The following is a 16652-nucleotide window of genomic DNA, read 5'->3' on the forward strand; positions in this document are numbered from 1 at the left end:
GTTGCTTGTTAATTATTGGCAGACTCAATAGTAGTTATGATATTGGGTTTATTTTCCAAATTACTATAGCTAGATATATGGAGAAAAATAAGCAAAAATGGTCATTTTTTAAAACAGAAATAAAACAGAAAACATCAGTGTGAGTAATGTGATTTTTATTTGTTTACCAGAGTATTTATACTTCTAAATAATGCAGGAAGATTGTGCTTCACTGATTTTAGTACTCAATTATACAACAAGTTAAAAACTGTAAAGTTTATGAGCCGCACTCTCTAGAGGCAGACTCGCCAGACACATGCTTCGCCCACCCTGTACCAGTAGATTCACTGGTGATCAAGCTAGCGGGGGCACTAATGTGACGTGCATTTTTACAGAGGTAAATCAGAGGATCAGCTGCAAGTCAGACACAAATATACTTGTTCATGCTTTGTAAGAATGGTTTCAAAATAACATGTTTACCTCAAGAGACTAGAGTCTCGATTTGAGTTTGATATTTATGATAACTTGCGAAAGTCAGTAAACTCAGTGTGAAGGTTGTTGCCAGTTACTGTGAAAAAAATGTGCATTTTAGCCTTAGAGGGAACACTGATTGCAGTACAATTCATTTTTAAATAAGGATTTGTTTTTTGTTTTTTAATAGAGCAAAGGGATATGGGGAAAGGAGTGGGGGGGAGCATTTACAGTAAAACCACCCCCAAAAAACAAATCGTTGTCAAATAGTAGAGAGAAATGGGGAGAGGTGAAGAAATATATCCTAAAAAATTTAATTACAATAAATATCATTTTCAAAAAAAGAAAAAAGAGATGAAAATAGAGATGAAAATAAATCAAATGAACAGGAAAAAAATCAGATGAAATACAATGAATAAAAGTTTTTTGGGGATGGTAGAAAGATTAAAGAAAGATAAATATAGGGATTACAAAAATAAGATACAGTATTCAAAAAATATGTAAAATAGATCAATCCTATGCTCAAACTTACTAGCCTAACAGTTTCTCTCCAACCAACTAAACCAGACACAAGGAGTCTGATATACAAGGTTTCACACACAGTAACTATATACAAAAAAACACGTGGTTCCTAATGTTTATTTTTACCCTCTTGTGGTTGAGTTTAAGCCACTGGACAAAAATTAAATAAAAAGGTTGCAACTACAGTACCTCCCACACACTCAATACATTACAATGGTGTCATGTGATCAGAGTCAAGAGCAGGAAGCGTCCTCTACCGTTAACATCAACAAAACAAGATGTACACAAATAGTCAGATGTTACTTCAAAGCTGATTTCATGAAGCACATATTGATAAAACAGCTACTCAAAAGGTAAACTTGTCTATTATCAATCCTCATTGAAAAAAAAAATGAAAGTTACACACAGGCTGTTTTGAATTCATTTTGGGATGTTTCACAGTACAAGCCAAAGACAGCCACCGCTTGAGTTCAAATAGGCTGTAAAATTACATTTAACAACTGTGTCACATCAAATATATTTTATCTGTGTAATAATTAAATTAAAGCTAATGACCCAATGTAATAACTCCTGGATGAGCGACCACGAGTGAAAAAAACAGCAATCCAGATTTCTTTTGATTTTTTTCTTTTTTTTTTTTTTTTAAAACCATGTTTTTAATCATTATGTACCAGTTACATCTGTAGCACAGAAGAGGTTAATCAGTTATAATGGCTGTCTTAAATCGTCATTAAATCACCAATTGTATGATTTTGCTTTTATTTAACAGGGAATGCAAGTAATATTCACTTGTGTGTTTTGTGTGACGGCGAGGGGCCAAGCAGATTTTTCTAGCATTCTGTCAATTGGACAAAAGTTTGTTTTTTTTTCCAAAAATTCCACACCAGATATGTAGAAAAGGCTAGAAAATTAACAGTCCTGAAAAAAAAAAAAAAAACACCAGAAGGCCTTGCACAAAATACATTGCAAAAACATTTTCAGCTCAGTAGTTTAGAAGTGTTTAAGACAACCACTTGTAAGTAAGTTTTTCAAATTTAAAAAATGTATTTACTGTAACACTTGAATATGGTTAATTTGTCATTACCCCCTTATTTTAATTACCTTTTTTTTTACCACAATGAAACCAAGACTAAGAAATATTTTGAACTGTGTAGAATATATGCTATTAAAATTGAACAAAGTGGTCTCATGGCGCAGCAGTAATATCCAGTCCCTTGAGCACAGGGAGCTACGTCCTCACATGCTCAAATCGAATCTAGGCTGCTGGTTGCCCAGCAGCAATGCAATTGGACAGATTACTGGTGGGGAGGTTTCATTTCCTGGTCATGGATCTCACCGTTTCTCTGTGCACGGATTTGTATTTGTTTGTAAATACATGTTTCACAGAAAAGCATATACCAATTTAAAAGGGACGTGGGATTTACAGTTTGCAATGAAAATGAATTGCAGCTTCCACTAGGACACCAGCAATGTTAGTCCTAGTGTGGGGTTACATAAAACACAAAATATTCAAAACTACAAAAAAAAAAAATAAGTTGGCCAAGCAGTGGTCAAGTGCTACACCACTAGAAAGAGGTCCTGCTACAGGAACAGTCTCCCTGACACTTCCTCTCTAAACTGACTGTGGAATCAAAATCCTATTCTTTCCGATACTAGCAATCCTGGGATACACAATTATCTTAGTTCTAATGATCCTGTTTGCACATGATGATCACGATAATACAGTTTTTCTTGTATGCTTTGCTCACCCTGGTTAACACACACAATTGAGGATTCATAGCTGTTCTGTGTCACACACATTTACCTCCAGGCTTGTAGAACAAGGGATGGCTTTCTAGCGTCTTTTTATAGCATGTTGCCGATAATGAATAAATCAATTAAAACCTGCTACATTCCACACTTCCCAGGGAGGGGATCCTAACCCCAGCCCTGCAGTAGTTAACACAAACTATTTACAAAACTAAAAAAACTTGTCATACCAAGTACGCCCTGTGCCTATTACATAGAACATGGTTTCCTCTTTCTCATTTACTTCCTATGTTCTGTGTATAACCTGACCCCATATAGTTTTCTATGGGCAGCATGGAATGCGAGTACAAGGCTTAAATGGTAACTGGTAGACAGGAAAAGAAAACGGTTTTCCAGAGTAAGTGAAAATGTTTTATGAAAACATGGATACAAAAAACGTTTAAAGTTTTGGTATTACCTCCAGGTGTAATTGACGCTCTAAATATTATATTCAATAACATTTTGAACCCTCACTGCACTATAGCTAGGCTTGCTAATATATGATTTTTATTTTCTTACGAAAATCAACAATTAATATCGACGTTCACTTGTTAAAGAATGTATCTATTTTTCAATTCAAGCAGAGCATGGGTGAAATCGACCTTTATGCTTAGACTTTTTATGCGAGAGAAATGTCTCATTTAGAGAAACCCCCTTATCATATTCAACAGGCAACAAAACCATGGTTACCAACATTCTAATTGAAATAGTGTTTGGTCACAGCGAAGCTATACCTTGTAAAGCTAAAGTTCCTATACAAACTTTAAAACTGTTTCAAATAAACCGTTGAAAACACAGCACATGGTGTATTACAGACTTTTATAGCATACTACAAGTAAAAATAATATGCACAGAACAAAACATTAGATGGCTGAACAGAACTAACTTGCACTTATTATTCTGAGCTCCGCCCCTCTCCTGCTTCAGCACAGCTGGACTCACCGCAGACTGGCCCGCTTCATCCTATTATTATTTCACAAAAGCCACATGTTGCTTACAAATTAAGCATGTTGGCATTCCATTAATGTCCACAAGGAAATATAAAATTCCATTTCTCTTAAAACTGCACTCTTGTTCCACCTTTCTCTTCATGGATAGACGCGATGACATGTGTCACTGCAGAACTAAAAACCTTTTTCTGGTATCACACGTGACGGTGAGTGAAATAATAAAAATATGTACTATCTAGGGGAATGTAAATATGCTATTTTTGTGAAACACAATTTTTAGGTTTTGGGTTCGTCTTCATATTTTTATCGGATCAGGCGCGCCAAACTAAACAAGTTTGACACCCATGCATTAGGACGTGAAGCAAATGCACAGGAATGCAGTGGGTTCCTATAGTGACGCACCTATTGATAAAAGGCATATAAATCACCCAAGTAAAAGGATGCCATTTCCCATTAAGTGCCCTCAGTTCCTGCGTAGGGCCGGGACTATCCATCAGATCGTTGGAATAAGCGTCGATGGTAGGAAAAAAAATTGATTCTACACTCTTATTCCTTGCCTTTCCTTTGATTCGTTCAAATAATAATAAAATAAACCTCCCCACCCACTACACAGCATGTATGTTTTCAGTTAGCGTGACAAAAAAATAAAAATACCCTTACGGGTCAGGTGTGCCAGTGTAAAAGGGGTATTCTTGAAACCAGGCCAAAAAAAAACTACACTAATTCACATTTCACACAGCATTCAGTTTATAATACTGTAATTGTGTGTATAGCCTGAAGAAGAAAATACGTTTAGATGTTGATCTTGAATAACAAGTGGTCTGGTAACAAAGCTTGCAGTTCTTCAAGAACAGACCACACTCTCAATCTAGTATTTAAAGCAAAAAAAAAAAAAAAGTACCGAATACACTATCCCCCACCAAAAAGAAGCTGGGTCATGTCATTTGTCCACTTTCCATTCAAATGTTTTCAATGGTAGTAATGGCTGAAATATTAATACGAAAACCTGAAAATTCACATATTACCAGTATTTTCAGTTACTGTAACTCAAGCAGGTCTGTAATCACTAAAACCACCACTTGAAGTCAACAAAAAGCTATAACTTGTCCAAACTGTCACTTACACAAATTGCATAATGTCTTATTTCTAACCCCCCCCCCCCCCCCCCCCAAAAAAAAAAAACATCATTTAAATGTGTTGCAAGATAAATGAAATATTGTGATGTTTCTCTCATGTTTACTAATGTTTGGTATACAAAACCTTGCGTCAGAAAGTACTAGAGTTCAGAGGAAATGCATAATTTCCATAATACAAAGTAAACGGGCAACACAATGAGATATTAAAAAATAATAACTTTGTTCAGCACAAAATGAGGCTTACTATATTTGCAGCTATATTCAAAACTTAGGAAAAGGGAGGGGGGTAATTAAATTACAGGCAGTCTATTGAAATTACATAACAGCAGATTGATTCACTCTTTATTTACGTGTAAATTAATCTAGTCATTTCCCTTATTTGCAATTGCATAAGATTATTCTAAACCACAAAATACAAATATATCAAACGATTCTGTATGCAACTTTTTTCTTGCACATTCAAATCGAAGTTTCAAGTTCAACAATGACATTGGCCAGTTCTACCACTGAAGTGATCATTTGACAGGCTATAGATGATAACAGCTGATTTAATGTGTGTGTGTGTGTGTATATATATATATATATACATTTTTTTTTTTTTTTTTTAACAAAGCGAAAGCCTCGTCTTCATACAGGACTTCAATATCATTTACCGACATTCTTTCATGCAGATCATCAATATCTATATTTTTATCCCATTAAGCATCACAATAATATTACGTACTAATTCAATGTGATAAAAACAATAACATTGTAGTTTGTTTATTCTATTTAGTTACAAGAAACGTAACGAATTACATATTTTGAATCCATACTGGAAGAGAGAATCAAAACATTTTCAACAAAGCATTCAGCAGGTTTATATGTATACGTTACATACAAACTAAGCAATGAATAAATGCACGTATCCACCCCTCTTGATATGACATTTGTATGATATGCAAACAGTGTTAACTTGCACACAATAAAGATAACACAAAAATACGCCTATGTTGTTATCTATTATAGAACCGTTTCAACAATTTAGCAATGTAAATGGCAAACAAACACCAACAGACCATTACGAATTGCGGTATTTAACTTGCATTAACTCCATTAACTTTTAAAATTGAAACGTTCAGTTGTACTTACACGACAAATAACGTAAAATAACGCAAGGCCTAATTTCCAGGCGTAGTCCTCCAGGCCTACTAGTTTTCAATCCGCCTCAGTAATGGCGTTCCGCTCCAAAAGGAACACATTAATTTGCCGGCCGCAGCGAATAGCAAAGCAGTCTGGGGCTAAATTCCTCCACGAAAGTCTGTCTAGTCATACCCAGGGATGACACTTTAATCTTATGCTCCATTTCGGTGGAAAACGGGTTGGAAACTGGGAGCTCCATCATCATCACCCATTCATCCCAAGCAGGACAGACGGTCAGCCATTTTCCTTCTCTTTACAGTAAAAATACAGCAACAACCGGCTTCTACACACATACAGTGAGGGTATTCTTCACACAACCGTCAGTCCATAACAAATGCCCTGTTGACACACTGTCTTTTTTTTTTTTATAAACATGCATAGTCTAACTATACACGCATAATATTTTTACATGAAAATGACAAAAATGAAATGCAACTTACCATGAATTAGATTAGATTCTTCTCTTTCTTCCCCACTACTCCAGATTTTTTAATTTAGAAAGTCGGGGTTAATTTTCACCAGCCTTGTGCACAGGTTTTTCGCCCGAATCCTTTTTCTGTTAAAAGGGATCTCGATATCTTGGCTTTTTGTCTGCTGTTGGGTGTTTTTCCTGCGTCACCAGCAGCAGCAGCCCCCCCCAGCTCTGATATCTTGTCAGTTTCAGTCCTAGCCAGTCAGTCAGTACTGCTTCGGTTCAATATGGCGCCAGCGCAGACTCCGAACAAACGCTGCCGGTGCTGCAACAACACAGTGCGTCCCGAAACTCAACGGCTAAAAAGACTTTCGTCCGAGGAAAATGAATAACAACAACAAGCTAGTGTTGAGTTGTACAAAATGCTCACGATGTATCTTGTCTCAGACCCCTAATACGCGACGCATTTTTTTATTTAATTTTTATTCACGGTTTCTACGGTCTAGAGCGGCGCTGATGTTTCTCTCTCGGCTCCGCTCCGCCTCTTTCAAGTTGTGCCGCGACTCCTCCTTCACAATGTTTATGAGACTGACACCATTCTGGCTCAAAGACAGAGTTAACATTGTGTGGTGACCCATAGACCCACTGGATCCAACATGGCGAATAATAGTATGCAGTTTCATAACATTCCGTGTAAAGATACTCCTCTTCCACCGGCTTTAGACGAGTGAGCTCGGTGGGGAGTTCGTCTCACTAGCTAGCTCTCTCGGCATACTTGTTGATGTGCTGTCATTGTGGGCAAAAACGACATTAGAAACGGCAGCAGTCTCATAAGACCCGGATGATGAGCTCATCCACAGTACACGATCTTTTTTTTTTTTTTTTTTTTTAAATAGACGATGTGTCCAAGTGGCTGTTACAATTGTGTAATACAAACTGATCTGTTCCAGTGTACATCTTGAAATATATATATATATATTATATATATATATAATATATATATATTCTATATATATATATATATATATCTATATATATATATCTATATATATATAAAATATATAGATATAGATATATATTCATCTCAAAATTGAAACATGATGTGTGATGCCTTGTTTTTTAGGTTCTCTGGGCTGATTTGTCATCACTGGTTTGGGTGGAGTAGAGGCATTCATTGTAAAAGAAACTCAATTTAGGTATTTGTTTGTCACCATCTGAGATTTTGATTAAGCTGGGGTTGTTGAGTCGGTCCCTAGAGGAAACAATGCTCACTGAATTGCAGGTCTCCACCACCCACAGTTTCCAAGTTATGACGTCTTTGACAAGCATTGCAATTTATTAATAACTTTTAATTTAGCAACAGGGTTACGTTTGGGTTCATTGTAATGTTTTTTAACTAAACAACACTCAGAAGTACAGTACAGTTCCATCGCTACACTGCAAATACCTTGTGACCTTTGACCTTCAGGTCTGATTTAATTTCATCTGTATTCTGCCATCAGCAAGGAAGGTGCTCACCAAGTTTATCTTGAGATTTCCAGAAATAGAGCTATTCTGTTTTTAATTGCAAACTGTGATACTTAACTGATGTCATTGACCACTACACAAGGTGACCAGAATATTCTTGCACGCACTTTGGAGAAAACACAGCATAGAATGAAATCATTGATCCAGTCCCATCTTCTTCCTACCCATGAGCCTGTGTTGGTATTCACCACACCCGTGTCATGTCATTTCATTGGTTAACACTCCAACTGGGTAAATCTACTAGCTGACAAAGGTGGAGACGGAGCATGCATTCTTACAGCTGCACAGAAGGATTGGTGATAGGAAGATGACCTAGGACTGAACTAAATAGTAAATAGATAGCATGTTCTCTCTTAAAATATGTTCAAATTGAAGCTGGTTTTATTTTCTTGCATCCTGCCTCTTTTTCCCCCACACACACTTTTTTCATGCATTTCCTCAGTACAGTGCTCTCTCTTTATAAGGTGGCCCTTTGTACTGTGGAACAGGTTATAAGGCCATTACAGTAGCACAAATAACACAGTCTTTTAACTATGGCTCCCAACTACAGCATATAAAAGGGGTAGCAATGGCTACCACATGATCTTTAAAAATAAAAATAAATCTTTCGGTTTCATTATTGCAACACTGATTTGTTATGTCAGCTAGTCAGAAGCTTCTTTTTATAATATTTAAAGTAGTTCCACCCAATTACAAAAGCATGAGAGTACAATCCGATTTTATTTGTAACGTAATAGTTCAATGCACATGCCATACAGGAAGTCTGTGGGTGTCCTTCACTAGCCTCTTTGTATCTATATTTGTTCACATTGCACCAATTGCACTTGCTGTTTACAATCAACTCTCCTTGACGTGGGTTAATGAGTACCTTAACTCAATCACAAACAGAGTTAGGATTGAACACAGGGAATTATATGTTACAAGGTACATAAACTGGAATTCATTATCAGGTCTGATATTATTTTTGCAATGTTTCTAACACATTTCATGTGTACAAAATCTGTTTGATAAGGGATCAGCCTAATAAAATTGTGATATTAGAGATATGAATATTTTTGCATAATGTTAGTGAGTCTAGATATGTACAGAAAACAAATATCAGTGTTAGTATAATGGAGGGTGTTGTACATCTCTCCAGATTTCACAACCCTCGATTTTACATATATCTAGAGAAACCAGTATACCACTGTAATGATCATAATAGGTTTGCACATTATTGAACACAAGTTATGAAGAGTCTGCCAGTTTAACGAGATAGCTGTCTATAAGACTTTACCCTAATAAAAGCATGCCAAAGTGTAATAAAGTATAGTGAAAGGTTTTTAAAGCACATTAAAAAAACATGGCAAACCACAGAAAACTATGCATAGCCATGAGAAAAGCATGAGACACTGCAAAATTACTGTGCAAATGTACTATGGTAAAGTTGTATAAAGGTGTCTTTGACACGTTTTTCATGATACTGATAACTTTCATTTTGTATTTACAGCTGATTGAGTTGCAGGGATGTCATACATAGACGATAACTGTGCAGAGACCACACATTTATTCAGCCGAGGGGCTATGGATGAGGCCATACAAGTTCTCTATGAAGAAATCAAGAAATCATTATACAAATCAGATGCATAAATCATGACTTTCTGTTCATGCTATTTGCATCCCAGAGCTGAGTGGGTAGCAGACACATCACATTCTTTCAGACCTGCTATTACATCATTCCATCTCAAGTGCAAACAACATATCTGGGAGTCAACTGCAAAAAAAAAAAAAAAAAAAAAAAAAAAAAAAAAAAAAACATTTGGTAAAAAACTATATTTTCTACAAAGTCATATCACAACTGCATTAATAAACTGGCCCTTTCCACATTAAATATTATTTAAAAAAGAAATACCTGTAAAGGAAATAATAATAATAATAATAATAATAATAATAATAATAATAATAATAATAATAATAGCAACAAGAAGTAGCAAAGTGTTATTTTCAGTTACCAATATTATAACATTCAGGAAATGCATTGTATTACCTAATTGTATTGTTATTATTCAGTATTAAAAAATTCCAGAATGAATTAGTCATAGACACAGTATTTTTTCTTTTTTACCAGTCAATATAAATGTATTGTAAAAATGAATTGTATGTATTGCAAACTAGTAGAGCACTGTATTCTATTACTTTACTTGGTTATCTTAGCACTTGTCAATACATATGAAAGTTGTCTATCTTTTGGCACAGAGTCAGTCCAAGGAGAGTGGAAGTGCAGATTCAGTCTATGCAATACAGAGTAAGAGTGGGAGTGAGTTTAGGACAGCAGGATCCAGGCAAGGGAACAAGGCCATTGAAGAAGAGCACAACACCTCTGTGATGACTAGGAATACAATTTGAAGGTGCAGACTGAGGCCTACTTTTCATTTTTGTATTTCTGTCTGTGTCAGCTGGCTGCTCATTGGAAGTCATTGATTAGGAAGGCATTATATGTAATCCTTACTGTGTGTCCCTTCACACATACTATATGAAACAAAACAGAAAGAAAGCCATCTCACCTGTAACTAGAAACTGAAATCATGAATGCAAAACAACAAATGTTACCAGGACGGTTCTTTGTTTTTTTTTTTTGTTGTTTTTGTGTGGTTACCTATGGAAAACCCCAGTCATTATCCAGATATGATTGTTGATTTTACAAGTCAAAAGTAAAACAAATTATTCCTCTGGCATTGTATGCATGTCAGGGTCCATAGACATGTTTTCCTTTTAGAGTACAGTACTGTGTATGTGTTAGTTAAATAATGTTTTTTTTAATGATTTTTTTTTTTTTTAAGTCTGTTTTTTATGAATAAAACAGTTTGATATTCGTTAACCTGTTTCTAGACTGCTGTTAAAGTTTCATTAATTTATATATTTTATTACAAAACAAAACGATAGGTTACAGATGTAACCCCGGTTCCCAGAAAGAAAAGATCACCGCCAATGATACTTTTGGAATATGCCTGCTTGTCAGGTATTCACTGAGCATTTCATATCAAAGCTGCCGATAGTCCCCCTCCCCGAAGTCACGTCCTCGGCCTCGCCTCATCGAGGTAATAAACTGTCACTGCACGGAGACTATTTACTATTCAGCCTCTTATGCATTGAACCCGCGAATGCGAGTGATGCAACCTCACAAGGTTGGCGGTCATCCAGTACCACATCTAGACTCCATTTGGGGAGGACATCCTTTATAGGAGGACGTAACCGCCGAGCACTCTTTAGAAAACGGGTCGCCAGTATATGAGCACCCGGGGATACTGAGTCGACAGGAACATGGCAAGCAGATATGGCTGTAGGTACACTTTCAACATAGAGGGGGATTTATCCACCATTAGTAGATCTAGCAGAAACTGTAATATAACTGCTATAGGACAATACATGGGATTATGGCCTCCAGCCATGCACCAGTTTTGAAAATGTTTTCCATTTATAGGCGTACAATACTCTTGTACTCTAGTGTACTCACTATTGCGTCCGAGAGCCCTAGGGGGGACAGACGGTCCCTTTCAGGGGCCAGATCCACAGTTGGAGTCTGCCCAGTTCTGGGTGCCAGAAAACCAGGTTCTCCTGGGCAACCAGGAGAACTGTTGCTTCCTCTCTCTTGACCTTCGAGGAGGGACAGGAGGTGCCTCTGTGCCCACATCAGCAGCTGAAACTCTATGCAGTGTAACCCTGGGGATCCAACCCCTCCCTGGTGGTTCATGTATGCAACCACAAGGACACGTTTGTTGCAGAGCACAGGGAGAAAATGTTTCTGCATGAATTGGACTGCTCTCAGCTCTAGCGTGTTTATGTGCAGGGATGTAGGCTGCTAGGGTTGCTGAGGCTGTGGCGGAGTTTGCCTTGGAAGCTGCCTGGGGCAGTTCCTCTGGAACTGTCTCCCTGGGCACTGGTGCGCTGGGGCCCCACGTCCAGTGTATACCCTTCCTTGCTGACGGCCCCTTGTGTTCACTGCCACTGAGGCCTGGAGGTGGTGACTCAGGTTGCCCCGTGGTGCCATAGGGATTGGGATAGCCTGGGTTACCGTGGTAGCTGCCCGATGCCATCACCTTCCCCTTCCCTGTGTCGAGGTATGGGAGGGGAGCATCGCAGCCCCCTGCTGGGGTGCCTCTCGTTGTCTATGAGAGCACTGTAAGATTTCCTCTACAGCTGGTCCAAAGGTGTGGCCAACGGAGATAGGCGCATCTACTAATGCGGACTTGTCCACATTAGGGACCCTCGTCTGAGACAGCCAAAGCTTCCGTAATCCTGCATTGGCCATTTGGGCTTACAGGATCCTTAGATAGACCTCCCACTGGGGGGCTCGCACTAGGGTTCGCTATGGTGGAGTCCACTGGAAGGAACTGTGTAAGCCCTATTGCCTCTGCTCCCTCCATGGGTCGAAGTCTGCGCTGGTCTGAAAACAGACCTGCGCTGCTCAGAACTTGCCTTCCAGGGTACCTGGAGGAAGTTGACAGCCCTCTCCATCTGTGCCCGATTCTGTCAGCAAGAAGGACTCCTCATCCTAGGAAGCTGCTAGGGAGAGTGCATTCTGTTCCTCCTCACTCATCATCACATCCTGTTGTTTAACCTCTGCAGCAACCACTGATGAAGCCGGGGTATGCTCTAGGGCAGCGCTGGTGGAGCTGGGGCAGGGTTTGAACCTGCAGCCTGCTTAAATGCTGGAGTATTTGGGCCATTTGGCCCTTTAACTCTGCAATATCCCTCACCTGGTCTGCGTTTCTAGGAATACTTAGCGTAGGGCTCGGAGGGTGGGGTGGGGAGGCCTGGGATCCCGAAACCGACAATGGCTCTCCTAGGCTGGCTGCAGGGTTCTCGGCCTAGAAAAGCGGCAGTCTTTTTTGTAGGGTGCTCTCTTTGGACCCGGCGCAAAAAGAGCAGGACGACCTGTCAGCCAAGGCAGCAGAGGCATGCTCGATGCCCAGGCACCTCACACACAGGGTGTGTTTGTCCTGTGGCGGCAATTTCCACCTGTGGGACGTGTACGGGTGGAAATTCAACATTTCAGTCGAGGTGTGCAGCTCCGGAGCATTGACGGAGCTGAAGCACAGAGCCGTCGAGGCTGTGTAACACAGAGGTACCGAAAAAACCCAGAGGGGATTGAGTGTGCTGGGTGAAATGCTGCTATGGAGCACAGGGGCACCAGGGCAACCAAGGGCACAAGGCGTGGTGCTTAAAGCGTCCAGGGCATCGAAGCATTGGGGTACCGAGGCTCCGGGGCAGCGTGGGACTGAAGACGCCGCTACACAGGCTCAAAAAGCTTCGAGGCGTCGAGGCGTGTAGCTCTCGAGGCACCGAGAATGCCAAAGCACCGGGGCACGAAGCCACCGATGTCAGGAAGCTCTTGAACACCAAGGGTGCCAAAACACCGAGGGTGCCAAGGCAGCGAGGCACTGAGGCTCTGAAGCTTTGCGTACATGCCAGGGTCCACCTTCAGAAAATTGACATGTTTTCCCTTTAGAGTACAGTACGGTGTATGTGTTATTTAAATAATGTTTTTTTCCAAAGTCTGTTTTTTATGAATAAAATAGTTTGACATTCGTGAACCTGCTTCTAGACTGCTTTAAAGAAGTCACCCACAGTGCAGGACAGTTTCATTATATATACAATGAAATTAATCAATACATTTAACAAAACATTAAAATTTTGTAATATTATATATATATATATAATATATATATATATATATATATATATTATATATATATATGTGATATCATATATATATATATATATATATATATATATATATATATATATATATATATATCTATATATAATAATAATTAATTAAAACAAAAAATTCGTTAAATCTTTTTTCATAATTTCACCACAGGTTTTAAACTAAGAAAAATTCCTCTGATTTGATCTTGTACAAAGACTTTGACACTGGATCAAATAACTATCCCCCACCCGTTAAGGACAAAAATTTTAAATTCCATTTCCAATTCATTTTTAAAATAAATTCCCAACTCCAATTCCTATTCTCTTTTAATCAATTCCAATACATAATTGATTAAAATTGCAATTATCAGTATTATGTTACAATGCATTTCTCACAGTGACAGCAAATTACTTTGAATGAATTGGAATTAAAAAAAATTGGAATTATTTGTTATACATAGTTTTTTGCAATGCAATATTTTACTGGGCCTACAACACGGTATCTCAAACATCTGATGTCATATTTGTGTGAACTGTATTTTAAAATAGTTGCACACTTTTGGTAGAAATTTCAGAGGGAGAGTGAGTTTAATCAATTTTTCATACAGCTGACCAAAACTGTGCACATATGTGGATAACAAGAAGTTTACACACACCTCATCATACAATATACAACACACAGCGGAGACCCACTCTTCTCTATTTTGTTGAGATTAGTTGAGACCACAGCGCTTTCCCTTCAGTTCCGTTTCCGGGTCAAGTAGTTCTTACGATTCTCTAATCACTTCCTGTAATGATGGCGCCGGTGAAGATCTGATTTGTCGCTTCTTTACAACAGAAATCGCTGTGGCTTTGCCTGGAATTCCATGGGGAAAAGACATTTCCATCCCGGAAAGACGAACATAAATACTTAGGGGATTTTATATTAAAAAAAAAAAAAAAAAAAACAAACAAGGGACCCCTCGCCTCCTCACGGATTTGGGTGGGATTCATTGAATTCGCGAGGTGCTGTTTTCACTCACCTCTCCATCGCTGTCTAGCGTTAGCTGCCCGGAGCTTTCTTATTTTAAAATGGCCCCGGTGCAGATCGAGAATAACCAACTGGTACCAGCTGGGGGTCCCACCTCAGCTCCGCCACCTCCTCCCCCTGGGGTGACGGCAGGGGCTCCTGCGACTCACGGGGTCCGACTCAGCCTGCTCATCGAATTCTTACTGCAGAGGACCTACCATGACATCACGCTGTTGGCTGAACTGTAAGTATCTTCGTTCAGTCACTGTGCTGCTGCTAGTGCAGCTAGTCTGGCAGTACAGTATACAGGGCGCACACTGCACAGGCAACAGTAAACCCAAGAGCTTTAAGAAAGGTGTTTTTGTTTATTTTCTACAATATGTGTGTTTTATAAACTGTTTATATTTGCAAAGCTTTTACAAATCCCTTAATGTCTTGTCCAAAACTAAACTTCCCTTGTCGTAACACTTCATTAAGCTACGTAGTAGAAAAACAAAGAAGTAGGGTTGCCAACTTGCTCCAGAATTTACCGACACTTTAAGACGGGTCAGGTCTTTTAACTCGCCTCTCTAACCGCAGATGAATTGATTTTATTGAACATGTAACGAGTGTAAATTGAGTGAGCTGTCGCTAAAGGGATGTAATTGTTGTGATAACTGTAAAAGCACACACCTGTCTGGGGGCGAGGAATGCTTCCTACGAGGATCGTTTCCATCAGTCAGAGCTGTACAGCTTGCTGATTTGCTGTATTTGTCTGACTGAGGCGGACTGTGCGAAGCAGAAATGAATATTACAGCAATAGAAACTTAACCCCCAAGGTTAAACGAGAAAGAGTGCGGGTGAGTGCATAATTCTCTATAATGACGGAATTGCACTATTTTGATACATATTGTTTACCATATAACATTTCAAGCAACATGATTTTAGTACATGTTATGATGCTGTCCTGATAGAATTGTCACCGCAAACACTGTTATTGAAGCCGCTCACTCAATTTACACTCGTTACATGTTCAATAAAATCAATTCATTTGCGGTTAGAGAGGCGAGTTAAGAAACCTGACCTGACTTAGTGTCGGTAAATTCTGGAGCAAGTTGGCAACCCTGACAGTGATATCTGATAATTATTTTTAAAGTATTGAAGGGGACTTGTATGCACCCTGCCATAATGATACATGTAACTCCAGAAAACTGTTTTAGTTCTTTTTAATTAAACAAGCTGCTGTTTAACTTTATTTTAACGTGGAACCTGTGAATGGATGCATATTCCTGCCCTCCTCCGAGTATTGTTAGTGAGGTGACTTAAAAACATCCTAGTACTCAGTACATGGCCTGTTCTCATCAAGGGTGCTAAATATACCCTGATTCTACTTGTAATCAAATCTTCAGTAGTTTAGGTGTAATCGGATTGTGTTACCTACAGCACAGGAAGTGGGAAGGCACCAGGTAGCAGCATTGTGTGATCTGAAAATTGGACTTGAAAAATCTATTTAATTAAAGTTAAATGAGTAGGCTAACAACACTGTGCTGACTGCGCTGGAGTGGCGAAGATGAACACACGCCGTCTTTCGAAGCGTGTGCCATCAGCCAACCGCTTCTTTTCACTCTGCAGGCCCACCGTGCAGCCAACCCAGAGCTACAGCGTTGCAGGACAACACAGCTTACAGCCAAGCCCACAGGTGCCCAGCCAGACCACAGGGGTGGCACTTGGCCAATTGTGCGCTGCCCCCTGGTAGCTCCCATCCATGGTCGGCAGTGGAATAGCCTGAACGTGGGTGACATCCAGGCTATACAGTGGCTTGCAAAGTATTGACCCCCCTTGGCATTTTTCCTATTTTGTTGCCTTACAACCTGGAATTAAAATGGGTTTTTATTTGGATTTCATGTAATGGACATACACAAAATAGTCCAAATTGGTGACGTGAAATGAAAAAAATAACTTGTTTAAAAAATAAATAACGGAAAAGTGGTGCGTGCATATGGATT

The 16652-nt window shown here is 39.0% G+C and overlaps 2 protein-coding genes across 6 annotated transcripts in view; one reads left to right on the plus strand and one right to left on the minus strand.

The window, feature by feature from the left end:
- LOC121320600 (probable ubiquitin carboxyl-terminal hydrolase FAF-X) overlaps positions 1 to 7000 on the minus strand; it is a 79618-nt gene extending 72618 nt beyond the window's left edge. For 2 of the 4 annotated variants that reach the window (XM_041259067.1, XM_041259066.1), the window contains exon 1: positions 6469 to 7000. The gene's annotated coding sequence lies outside the window, so the exon portion shown is untranslated. The remainder of the gene's footprint in view (positions 1 to 6468) is intronic. The other 2 variants (XM_041259064.1, XM_041259065.1) reach the window with 2 other exon arrangements.
- Positions 7001 to 14432: 7432 nt separating this feature from the next.
- Positions 14433 to 16652, plus strand: part of LOC121320602 (mediator of RNA polymerase II transcription subunit 14-like) — a 38753-nt gene continuing 36533 nt past the window's right edge. For both annotated transcript variants that reach the window (XM_041259068.1, XM_041259069.1), the window contains exon 1: positions 14433 to 14911. In XM_041259068.1, coding sequence (XP_041115002.1) covers positions 14730 to 14911 — 182 coding nt within the window. In that variant the 5' untranslated portion in view covers positions 14433 to 14729. The remainder of the gene's footprint in view (positions 14912 to 16652) is intronic.

The sequence above is a fragment of the Polyodon spathula genome, chromosome 9 (genome assembly GCF_017654505.1).
Source record: "Polyodon spathula isolate WHYD16114869_AA chromosome 9, ASM1765450v1, whole genome shotgun sequence".
Lineage (NCBI taxonomy): Eukaryota > Metazoa > Chordata > Actinopteri > Acipenseriformes > Polyodontidae > Polyodon > Polyodon spathula.